Source organism: Homalodisca vitripennis, chromosome 5, assembly GCF_021130785.1.
Source record: "Homalodisca vitripennis isolate AUS2020 chromosome 5, UT_GWSS_2.1, whole genome shotgun sequence".
Lineage (NCBI taxonomy): Eukaryota > Metazoa > Arthropoda > Insecta > Hemiptera > Cicadellidae > Homalodisca > Homalodisca vitripennis.
Window position 1 is genome coordinate 34392274 of NC_060211.1, and position 12759 is coordinate 34405032.

At 34.9% G+C, this 12759-nt stretch overlaps 1 protein-coding gene across 3 annotated transcripts in view; it reads right to left on the minus strand.

Moving 5' to 3' along the window:
* The window catches only part of LOC124361977 (fizzy-related protein homolog), a 52471-nt gene continuing 39712 nt past the window's right edge, over positions 1–12759 (minus strand). For all 3 annotated transcript variants that reach the window (XM_046816085.1, XM_046816088.1, XM_046816086.1), the window contains exons 10-12: positions 7798–7961; positions 2409–2606; positions 1–1882 (exon numbers count right to left, since the gene is read on the minus strand). In XM_046816085.1, coding sequence (XP_046672041.1) covers positions 1841–1882; positions 2409–2606; positions 7798–7961 — 404 coding nt within the window. In that variant the 3' untranslated portion in view covers positions 1–1840. The remainder of the gene's footprint in view (positions 1883–2408; positions 2607–7797; positions 7962–12759) is intronic.

A 12759-nucleotide genomic window follows, 5' to 3' on the forward strand; every position in this document is an offset into this window, starting at 1 on the left:
GTGACGTACTAGTCTGTTCAGATTTTAACGGCTTCAATACAGTTTCTAAGTTTCTTTTGCCTTCAAAACGTAACTTCAAAAGAATTATAACTACTAGGAATAATAATTTTCACAACCCTTACACTCCTTCACCCAGTAACAGACACAAATTTAATAAAAATACAGTGAGTGGCAGAAACCGGATGTAAGGAATTTAAGGGTTAAATCATATTTTTCCTAAGAATGTAACGTTTTACAGTACAGTTTATCAAATGTAGTTTTCTATCAAAATATTAACAATTATTAATACTGAAAAATATATAAGTGTTGTATAATATAATTTAAAAAGAAATAAAATATGCTGCCAAAATAAATTGTTACAAATTTGACATTCTATACGGGCAATAAGAAACTAATTAAGTATTATTTAAAAATTAATTCCTGACATAAAACAACTCCAGTTCTCAAGTATAGTGTGAAAACACTGGAAAGCTTTAAAAATACAATAAATTTAATCGTAAAATAAACACACCCACTCATTACTTTATGAACACAAACCAACAAATATAAAAAATTAAAGAAAAGTCAACAAATATAGTTTAAGTTGTAAAATTGTTAGAGTCCAATAGGAACCCAATAAATCTAACTATCTACAAAGATGTCTTAATAGTGTAAATAAAATAAATCAAATAACGTAAGCAAGAACATACACAGCGAAGGAAACTTAAAATTAATAAATATGATATCTATAAATCCCTATTTAGCTCAAAATACGTTTTTGTGCCACAATATTGATTTTTCAGTAATGATGATACTGTTGCTTTTTCTGGATATTTTATATGTTGGGAGCGTTTTGCTTAATGCAATTGATGAACTTTTACATCAAGAACGAACAATACAGACATGTTCTTACATTATACATCCAATGAAATGATTTAACAATGAAATAATAGAGAATCTTTACTTAATAAAATTAACAGTCTTCATAATCTGATAATAAACAAGACACTCAGTGATTTAAAATAATTGTCTTCTTTATTTTAGCCTAGATTGTACACAAGCATATGGTAATCCGTGTATTCGCAGTTGATCAAAGAAATTACAGACATTAGGATTTCCCTGTATTTTAACAATTTTTTGGAATGTAACAAAAACAAGAATGTTGCATTATTTGGCTTGATCAGTTCAAAATATTTCATCACTATTAAACGTCCAAGCAGAAGCTGCATTCTTTCAGTTTTAAAGAACACACTTTTATTAATAAAATGTATTTGTGAAAGTAATATTATTCAGCACAGAAATAAAACGTATTGACATAAAGACTGGACTTATAACTAATCATATTTGTGGAATATTATAAATTTTACTGATTTTGCAAATAAAGAAATCTATAATTTTTATTACTTTATAGAATATGAAACATGGTAACCGTTCCCTACTACTGCCATGCCTCATACTCCGTAACACAACCACCATGTAAGCTTTAGTGATTTTTGTAACTGTTGACAAAAGATGATCAAAGCTCCTACTACTATGCAGTTTGGAATAAATTTCTATGCAATTTTCACAAATACATTTGTACACAATAAATCAAGTTTCGGTTTCATCACAGTGTATTGATAAAACTATGCTACATAATAATATGTACAGTATTTACATTCAATAATGATTCAGGTCATGTGGTAATTTTAAATTGATTATTCAATTTCTCTTCTTCATATGTCATTACAATATTCAAATTGGTCACATAAAGTAATGTTTTTATCACATTCCAAAAAAGAAATCCTTGATTCCTTGGCTTCAAGCATTAATATCCGGCAGCTAGGCTGCATGACTATCTGGTGGAGTAGTCTTGGGGAAGTTATCGGATGTTGGTAAATAAGTTGAGCATGGACTTGCTTTCCTGCAAAAAAACAACAGAAAATTGATTGACTGAAAGAAAGAAATAAGATTTCATTATTTATAACTAATAAGTAGTAGTGGAATATATACTGAAAAAATGTAGAATCAGTCATTCTATAAAAAATAAGTGTCATTGAAAAACAATGGTGTTTCACAATGTATACGGGTATATCGAAACAATGTTTGGTCTTTTTGTGTTATTTTGTAGCGGCCTGAGTCATTTCAGTCACTTTGTAGAATTACTCAAAACTTGTGTTGCTGTTAAGGCCACTGCGTAGAACAGTAAAGATGAATGAACTTGAACGTAATTCATTTCTCTATGTCATGAATTGCAACAAAACAAAAACTACATTAATAAAATGTGAAAACGTATCTGCAACATGACTACTTCGAAACAACTAGCTATCTCCAAAATTACTACTTGGAAATTATGGTGTAAATATTAAGTATTCTGTCAATCATCTAACACTGTTTTTAACGCTACTACTGTGTTTTTAACACGAAAAAAGCACTTTCATTAATTATACCTTTTGAGATCTGACTTTGGAGAAGACGTTCCAGAAGCGAAGTGTTTCGTCGCCTGCACCTGTTACGATGGCTTCACCGTCTGGACTGACGGCCAGATACAGCACTCGGTAAGAGTGTCCTGTCAACTTGGCTACCTGCGTCAGCGCAGGGTACTTCCACACGAGGATCTGGTTCTGAGAGTAGCCATGGGTGCTCACCTGCAAGTCAAAATTATCCTTACAATCTAATTGTGTTTAGCATAAGAAACATTTTTTCAGCAATTACTACATGGGTTTGTCAGTTTATAAAAATTTTGGCCTGAAAAAATACATTTTTACCATGCTTTGATCAGAACTCTAAAAGGCCACAAATAATAAAATACAAATAATTATCAAGCACCTCACACAAAATCCTTTAACTTTATAGCCCCAAAATTTTTCAACAAGCTTCCAATAACAATAAAAGAAATAAAAAGAAAAAATACGTTTTTAAAACAGTTAAGCACTGGCTGCCATAAGCATAATGAAAATATTGAAAACATTTTGGTATTACCAAAATGAGGTTTGTTTTGTGGTCTGTTGTAAATAGTAAGTGTTTATAGATGAGCCGCTTTGAAAGCAATCTGTCAAGTGAACTGTGCAGGGGGGAGTGAGAGAGAGTGTTGCGGAGAGGGAGAAGACTCAAGCAAGAAGTGGTAGGCGTGGTTGAGTTTCTGCTCCTCCCTCTCCCTATGCGTAAAAAATCTTCGTGCAGGTCGCTTTCAAAGCAGCTAGCTCATCAATAGTATAATAAGCCTGTAGAAAAGTCCAAGCAGGCAGATTTCTCCAGCTTTTTCAGTTGAATTGTTACCAGAAAGTAAGATATCTTTTCTGCTAAGCTCCGCTAAGGATTTTCTGTAATATACGAGGTGTGTGCAAAAAGTATCCGACCTTGACGTCTGGCATGAACTGACGTTACTCGGCGGCAACGGCAATCTGGTCCCCTTCAAAGTACTCCCCTCCACAAGCCACTACCTTATTCCAATGCTCCTCTCACTTCCGGAAACACTCCTTAAATTCATTTTGCAGAATGGCTAACAGGTCCTTCGTCGCATTTTGTTTTATTTGTTCAACATCATCAAATCTTTTTCCTTTCAAAGGAATTTTTAATTTCGGAAATAGCCAGAAGTCACAACGAGCTATGTCAGGACTGTAGGGAGGCTGTCGTAGTTGGTTGATGTCGTGTTTGACCAAAAAACGCTGAATAAGATTTGAGGAATGAGCTGGTGCATTGTAATGGTGCAGGATCCAGTCACGGCTTGTCCACAGTTCCAGTTCAGGTTGTTTCCTTCGCACTGCATCTCGTAGCCCCCTTAGGACCTCAAGATAATACTCCTTATTCACTGTCTGGCCTCTTGGAGCATATTCGTGATGAACAACGCCGTCCTGGTCAAAAATAACTGTCAGCATTGTCTTGACATTGCTTCGACTTTGTCTTGCAGTTTTCCACTGTGAAGATTGAGCCTTTGTTTAAGGGTCGTAGCCATAAACCCATGACTCATCACCAGTAATAACTTTTTTAAATAGCCCTGGGTCACTTTTTATCAAATCCAGATTATCCTGTGCGATTTCAAGTCGACAGTTCTTTTGGTCTTCTGTCAGCAGGAACAAATTTTGCCGAAACACGGCTCATTTTTAAATTTTCGTGTAAAATGTTACAAACTCTCGGACAGTCAATTGACGGTTTTCATTAATTGCTGCATGGACACGTTCAACATTTTCAGCGTTTCTGGCCGTTGAAGGCCTGCCAGATCGGTCATCACTCTCCACTGATATGCAGCCATTTTTAAACCGCCTAAACCACTCTTTTATTTGTGTATCACCCATAGACACATCACCATAAACTTTCCGTATCATAGTAATCGTCTCTGATGCTGAATGGCCAAGTTTTTGACAAAATTTAATGCAAATGCGCTGCTCAACAGGTTCAGTCATATTGAAATGCGACGCACACACATGGCAGTATTGTACGGAACAGAGCGCTGTGACTCACTGAGTGACCGGATCGTATTCAATGCCTAATATGGGAAGGAGTAGGCTTGCCCCTCCTCTCCAATAACCGGTTCAAGCTGGTCGGTTACGCCGCGGCCACCTACTGGTCGGAGGTCGGATACTTTTTGGACAGACCTCGTATTTTATTATAATGCAACCCCTACACAGGTTTTACATCTTACAGGCCCTATTTCCTGGAGTTAATTAATTAAGTTTATTTTTCTTTTTTCTTTTAAAATTTTGTTTTTGTACAAAAGGCATGCTAAACTTTAAGGACATAATATTTAAGAGTCATTTGTTATTTATATGTGTACTCATTGTTAAAAAAGGAGAAAATAAACATAACCTATCTTCAAACCCATAAGACATTTTTGACCCATTGTTTGAAATTCAAATTTAAAGTGGACTGATTGAGTTTATTAACACGAAAAAACACCAAGAAAATATATTTAAAGTATTAAGTTGGAGAATGCTCAATATATCCTTGTGACAGCTCATTATAACATTCATATGGCATTGTGTACATCCCTTGTATAACAACTTAAACAATGATTATTACTGTAGTAACTCCAAAAGATATCTCAAAATTCACTAGAGGTAGCCAAAGAAAGAGATAATTACAACAGCTGTTTGGTGGAATAACAACAGTAGGTAAGGTGGCTAATGACAATATGATGTAAAGTTGATAATGTATGCAAAAAGCATGTTGACACAAATAATCAGCTGATTATAAATGTAAACAATAGTAAATATCAAATTTTAAAGATATAATAGGCTAATACAAAAAAATATGATTTGCAGACTCAATAACGGATTGTCATTTAACCCTTCAAATAACCGACGACACAGACGTTTATCAATACCGCTTGTGAACTGATAAAGACAGCACAGCCGTCACTCAACTTTCTGCTATTATTACACGAAAACAGTTTAAGTTATAAAAACATAACTTGCACCAGTCAGATCCTCTACTCATAAATACTAATTCATTTTACATAGTTTATATTCGTAATATTACTCGATGTCAGCTGATATCGAGCCAAATGCCGCACGGCATATAGCTAACGGACTGCAGCTCGTGACGTGCTGCATGGCCTTGACGTTCTTTGTTGCTACTGTTGCCAGGTTATGCAGGCTAATCGTTTCTAATATACTGTTATGTTGTGAGATGGGCGACCCTCATTCAAATTATATACAGAAGTATTGGACGATGAAAATATTAGTTCTGAGGATGAAAGTGATATCGCCAAATGAAGTGCATGGTGATATTTTTTTGTCAGATTTGTTGTCAGGTAGCCTGGATAATTATAAACCGGTGGAATGTGAGTTGGGATGTGAAAATTTATAGTGACAGTGAAAACAATTCGTCATTATCTGATATTCCTCTTGCCCAAAGAATTCATCAAACAACAATATGGATGCGTACTGCCAAAAAATGTAGTACATACTTTACATTTTTATAAAAAAAATTTTGTGTTGTAAATAAGTGTATATATGTTATAATATTTCTGTTCACTACAAAATCGTCTATATTTTGTACATTTACAGTATCTTACGAGGGTCTTCCAGAAAGTAAAGAACGTTTTGTTATAAGTCAATAAAAACAAAAGATAAGAGCATGAAAATTTATTTATAAATACTTATAAACTTACTCTATTTTTCTACAAAATCGCCGGAACTGTCAAGGCACTTGTTGTAGCGTGGCACCAGTTTTTCTATACCGACGTTATACTGTTCTGCCGCCAAGGAATGAAGCCACGTTTTTACTCCTTCTTTGAGGTCTTCGTCACCCAAAAAGTTTTTTTCCGCCTAAAAAACACTTTCAACTTTGGAAACAAGTGATAGTCACTCGGAGCCAGATCTGGACTATACGGAGGGTGTCCGAAGATTTGCCATTTGAAAGAATTGAGTTCTGCTTTGGTTCGTGCACTGCAATGAGGCCGAGCATTGTCGTGGATCAGCACCACTTTCGACGACAGCATTCCGCGTCGTTTGTTCTGAATAGCGCGGCGAAGCCGATGCAAGGTCTCGATGTAGGCCTCTGAGTTGATTGTTTCGCCTCTCGGCATGAACTCCACATGGATTAGGCCTTTTCGGTCCCAAAAAAACTGTTGCCATCAATTTCCTGGTGTTCAAATTTGGTTTTTCTTTCCTGTTTTTTGTTGGTGAATTCGAGTGATGCCATTCCATTGACTGGAGCTTTGTTTCCTGGGTTCGATAGGAAACCCAAGTTTCGTCACCCGTTACGATGCGGTCAAGAAACGCATCACCTTCTTCGTCATACTGAGTCAAAAAACTCAAGAGCTGCTCCCATCCGTTTAGTCTTGTGGACATCAGTAAGAATCTTAGGCACCCAACGAGCACACATTTTCTGATAACCAAGACGTTCAGTCACTATTTCGTGCAAAAGCGACCTTGAAATTTGTGGAAAAAATTCCACTAGACCACTCAAAGTGAAACGACGGTTTTGTTGAATTTTTCCATCAACTTTCGCTGCCAACTCGTCAGTAACGAGTGACGGCCTTCCACTTCGTTCCTCGTCGTGCACATTAGTTCGACCTTCCTTAAATTGAATGCACCATTTTCTCACTGATGACTCGTTCATCGCATTGTCACCGTAAACTGCCTTAATTTGCCTATAAATTTCAATAGGTCGAACATTCTGTGCATTCAGAAACCGTATCACACTACGCAGTTCACACTTGGCGGGATTTTCAATTAACGCCGCCATTTTAAACTTTCACAGGAGACGCAAACGTGACCTCACGGTACCGCTACTCAGCTCACACTGAGGCAGAAGGTGTGGCTAACGAACAAGCTATCTACCGCGGTGGTGGGGGAACTGCGCCGCCCGTGATGCGCAATCGTTCTTTACTTTCTGGAAGACCCTCGTACTATCTCAAGTCATGTGAAAGTTACATGGAGTGAAAGTTAAAAACAAAAAATTTACAATACAAATTTTTCAATTTGTGTACAAAAAAAAAAAAAAACAATACTCTAATAAGTGCATATTTGTATTAGTTTACACTTCTCACTGATTTCTAACAAAAAATTGGTATTTAACACTTATTACTTAGCATTTAGCAATATTTTTTTTTTTTTTAATATCCGAAAAATATGCTGCACAAAGACAAAAACCAATGTATCATTCTGGGAGTTTCTTATTATCAGTCAGAGGGTTAAAAAAAATGATTAAAAAGTAACAAATGTCCCAATACCAAATCAGCTAGTTTCAGGGTAAACAATCGAAACTCCCAATAATTCTGAAAAATTAATTAAGACTGACCTCAAAATTTACAGAAATACAATAACATTTATATTTCTGTCACAATAATGGATTAATGTTATCATATTGTATTCATAATGATGAGGTACTGACCAGCTCCGAGGAGTGCTTAGACCAAGCAAGGTTACAGACTTGAGACCCCGTATCGATACACTGCATGGGTTGACCTGTGAGAGTATTCCAGAAGCGAATACATCTGTCTGCAGTGCCTCCTCCACTAGCCAGCAGGCCATGGTGGTGTGGAGACCAGGCTATAGCTGCAACATTTTATACCACTATTAGTAACTACTTGCAAATCTATGTGAGGAAATCTTTGTGTGATCACCTAACTCATCTGAATAGAACCACACAATAGTTAGTGGTTATACAGTAATAATGAATTAGAACTGTGAATTGAATGTAAACAACATTAATTGATTCATACTCACATTAATATTTACAATACTTCTGAAACCTGAGTTGAGATTTTTAAAGGTTGAAATTTGAGATAAACAGGCCACATACTGTGAAGAATTCGGTTGTGAATGGTTAAACCGAAAGCTTTTGGATGTCATAAAGTTTATATCCTAGAACACAAAAGACACGGTCCAAAGCATCCTGTAATGCATTATATTATTCATTTTTAATATAGGCATATATATTTTCATGATGTAAGGAGGCTATGGTGTGCTCATAGGCTACTCAAAAACTGGTTGGTCGCACACATGTCACTCTGTTAGCAACAAACCGAATCCCTTCTTATTACAATGATTGCTCTTTTTCTCACAGCATTGTAACATAGGGTTTCTAACAGATCTTTCATGGCTTTTATGGTAAAAAGTAGTTATTTCACGGTTGATTGTATTTAATAAACAACATTACGAATAAATATAGGAAAAGATGGAGTTTTTTTCACACAGAGTGAGCGAATTCAGTGTATTCAAACGAGTTGAGACGCAAGAATCGGCAACAGACACCAAAAGTGCCGAGCTACTGCACACGCTCATGGCGTGTTTTGGCGCTAAACTTGAAATCGGCCACTCCGTGTGAAAGCACCAATGGTCATCATCCATCGTTTGCACTCCAAAAGTCCAACAGTTGAGCGGCCGGCGATTTGTGGACGTTAGAGCATGAAAAGCTGAGTTCTACGTTTTATGACCTATGTGAGAGCTGGCCGATTGCATCCGACCAAAACAAGCAGGCATCTCTAACAACTGCCATAACTACTAGATAGCAGCTGACAGCGGCGATGTAGTATATACAGGGTGTCCCATGAAGAAACGGAGAAACTGTCAGGACTTGTTCTTACGGTGAAAATAACGAAAAAAGTTCATATACACATAGGTCCAGAAACGCTTAGTTAGCGAGCTATACAGGGTGAAAGATTTCGCCCAGATTTCAGTGCCACCATTAAAGGGGAGCCCTATTAAATTATTTTGGGCGTTACCCAGGACGTAAAATTTAATGTATATTATGCAAATTGAACTGAAAAATTGAATAAAATTGGTACCAGACCTCTAGCTGCAGTAATTTTTAAGATATCTGAAGAAATACGCAAAATTCGGTGTCCAAAAACAAGTTTCATTTAGGTTTCAAGTAGATTAACTTTGTTAAATGTGTAACAAACACGTAAATATCTTTAACAAAACTTGTAAAGAATTAATTTCTTAAGAACTTTAAGAAAATTAATTTTTAATTAAATAAATAACGTACGAAGAATAGACAAAATTGGTTACACTCACTTTTTTTCTTACTGAATGTACATCCTAATATTTGGAGAAAACATGTTAATTATTGAAAATAATTATGTATAGATTTTATTCATAGAAACATTCTTCTATTTTTTCTAATGAATTACATACTAGTAAAAAAACTTACTAGTGTCATAAAATCTGAAACTTAACAATAATTGCGAATTAATTTACGTTATTCTACAACTTTTGTAACAAAAATATTATTTTCATAGGTTGGCAGTACTAACAGCTGTTCAACAATCACAATTACAAACTTTTTTTGAATATTTTATATTGAAGTGTCATACAGATAAGTTAAGTGTAAATATTGATACAGTATAAAAGTTAATATGCCGTTTAAATTTTCTAATGAAGAATATGCCGACATAATGTTCTGTTACGGATATGCTAATGGAAATGCGGAAGCTGCTCGACGTGAATATCAGGAAAGATTTCCTGCAAGGCGGATTCCGAATGCGAAAACCTTTTCTTCAGTGTTTCAGTTTTTAAGAACGAATGGATCATTTCCAACAATTTCGTTTTCGGTTGAACGGCAGACACATCATCGCGTTAACGATGAACTTCAAGTGATTCAACATATTCATCGTAGCCCGGGTACTAGTACGAGGCGAATTGCGTATCGCACTGGTTTATCGAGAAACAAAGTGTGGCGCATCTTGCGTAAAGAGAGACTTCATCCTTTTCACCTGCAAAAGGTACAACATTTGCTGCCGACAGATTACCCTTTACGGTTAAACTTGTCTCATTGGCTTCTAGACAATGCTGATAGGGTGAATTCAATTTTATTTACTGATGAAGCAACTTTCACGAGAAACGGGTCCTTCAATTGTAGAAATAGTCATTTATGGAGTGAAGAAAATCCACATGGTACCGTAGAAACCTTTTTCCAACACAGATTTCACATTAATGTTTGGTGTGCCGTTATTGATGACAAAATTCTAGGACCATTCGTTTTTGAAGGAAACCTTACTAGAAATATGAACGAACAATTTCTGAAAAATGATTTACCGGCTCTTTTAGAAGATATCCCTTTACAAAAAAGATTAAAAATGATTTTCCAACACGATGGTGCAACTCCTCATTTTTCTTTAGTAGCTAGAAATCATTTGAATGCTAATTTCTTGAACTGGATTGGGCATGGTGGACCAATCAACTGGCCACCACGATCGCCTGACTTATCGCCTCTTGACTACTTCTTATGGGGACATATCAAAGCTATGGTGTATAAAAGTAAAGTTGATACCAAGGAAGAATTACTTGTTAGAATTCGCAACGCATTTGACAGTATAAGAAACAATCCAGACATAATTCGCAGAGCCACCACAAATATTTTACGTCGAGCAGAGTGCTGTATGCATTGTGAAGGAGGGAATTTCGAACAGTTACCAAACTAAGGTTAGTTATTTTGTTAGCATTTATTTTTTTTGCAATAGTAAGTGAAAATAAAAGTTTATAAAAACATGTACATTCAGCAAGAAAAAAAGTGTAACCGATTTTGTCTATTCTTCATACGTTATTTATTTAATTAAAAATTAATTTTCTTAAAGTTTACGTTTATTGGCTTATTTTACATCATTATCTTAAGAAATTAATTCTTTACAAGTTTTGTTAAAGATATTTACGTGTTTGTTACACATTTAACAAAGTTAATCTACTTGAAACCTAAATGAAACTTGTTTTTGGACACCGAATTTTGCGTATTTCTTCAGATATCTTAAAAATTACTGCAGCTAGAGGTCTGGTACCAATTTTATTCAATTTTTCAGTTCAATTTGCATAATATACATTAAATTTTACGTCCTGGGTAACGCCCAAAATAATTTAATAGGGCTCCCTTTTAACGGTGGCACTGAAATCTGGGCGAAATCTTTCACCCTGTATAGCTCGCTAACTAAGTATTTCTGGAACTATGTGTATATGAACTTTTTTCGTTATTTTCACCGTAAGAACAAGTCCTGACAGTTTCTCCGTTTCTTCATGGGATACCCTGTATATGGCAGTATTCAACAGTTCAGGGAGGTTGCCAGTCGATCGCCGATACTGGCGGAATCCTCCACTCTTCTTGAAGTATGAATGCCAGTGTGTACGATGTAAATACATATGAACATTTATTGTAGAAAAGGTTAATATTTAAGAGTGCTCACATGATTTAGCTTTAATTTGGGTACTATCTCGAAGGATGTTCTTCATCTTTCTTCAAAAGTCTAGGATCAAAGCTTGCACTGATGGCCAGAGATATTTCCAATCGATAATTTTCTGACATCAGATCACATTGGACAATCTGGCACATGACCGAGGAGTGTGAACCGGGCCTTACGACATAGTTCCGGTGACAACACAAGTTAATTCGTTTAATTGCAAGTTGTAGATTTTCCGGTTTGTAAATTAATTGATGACTTATTAAAGGTTTTTTCACGATGAACGAAATTTACAGGTTAATCACGGCTGGGTGAGGACCCTGTAATAACATTGCAATATTATATAATATTTTAATTACATCGAATTCTGTTTTTCATTTAATGATTTTTATAAAATTAGTTTTATATGGAATTTTATAAGTAAATTACAGCTGTATTAATGTAGTTATCATATATTGAGTCTTAATAATGAATGATTTAAGACAAATTTACTCTATTTCTATAAGACAAATGAATACTTTTTATTTTAATTTATTTTGTAATGTGTACTTAATTCTGCAATATTTCATTATCAAAGTGTATATATCCCTTATTATTTAAAAATACTGTTTACTGTACTAACGAAACATTGAATGTCTGGAAAAATTGTTTGGAATTTATTTATTTAGTAAATTAACTAACAGGATTTGAAAAATAACACGAATGTTATTATTCTTAGTATAATAGTTTTTAATAGCCTATATATAACAAGATTAATTAAAAAATCTATAACGACCAAATAACTTTTTAATTTATTGGAACAGACAAACCAAACTCATAATGTATGTATATGTCATAAATGACTTTTCTGTACCCACATGATCAAAAATTAGGAATTTTGAGGGCAGTTAAAAAATTTAAAAAACAAACCCCTATATCACATAGATTTCCCATTATTTTTTTAAAGGTATTAAAAGAAACTGTACAATGCAAATTAGGAGTCTTAATCTTTATCCTACCTTGAAAGACAACAGTTGAAAAACTTGTTTCTTTACACAAATTTTTTCTCCTGAGCCTAAAAACTTGACGTATTTTGACTATTTTCTGCTGTTCACGAACGGTTTAGACACTTATGTAATTTGAATTTGTGGATAGTTTAAAATTTCTTATCTAGCCCCTTGAGTAGTTATTTGAATTCCACTGTA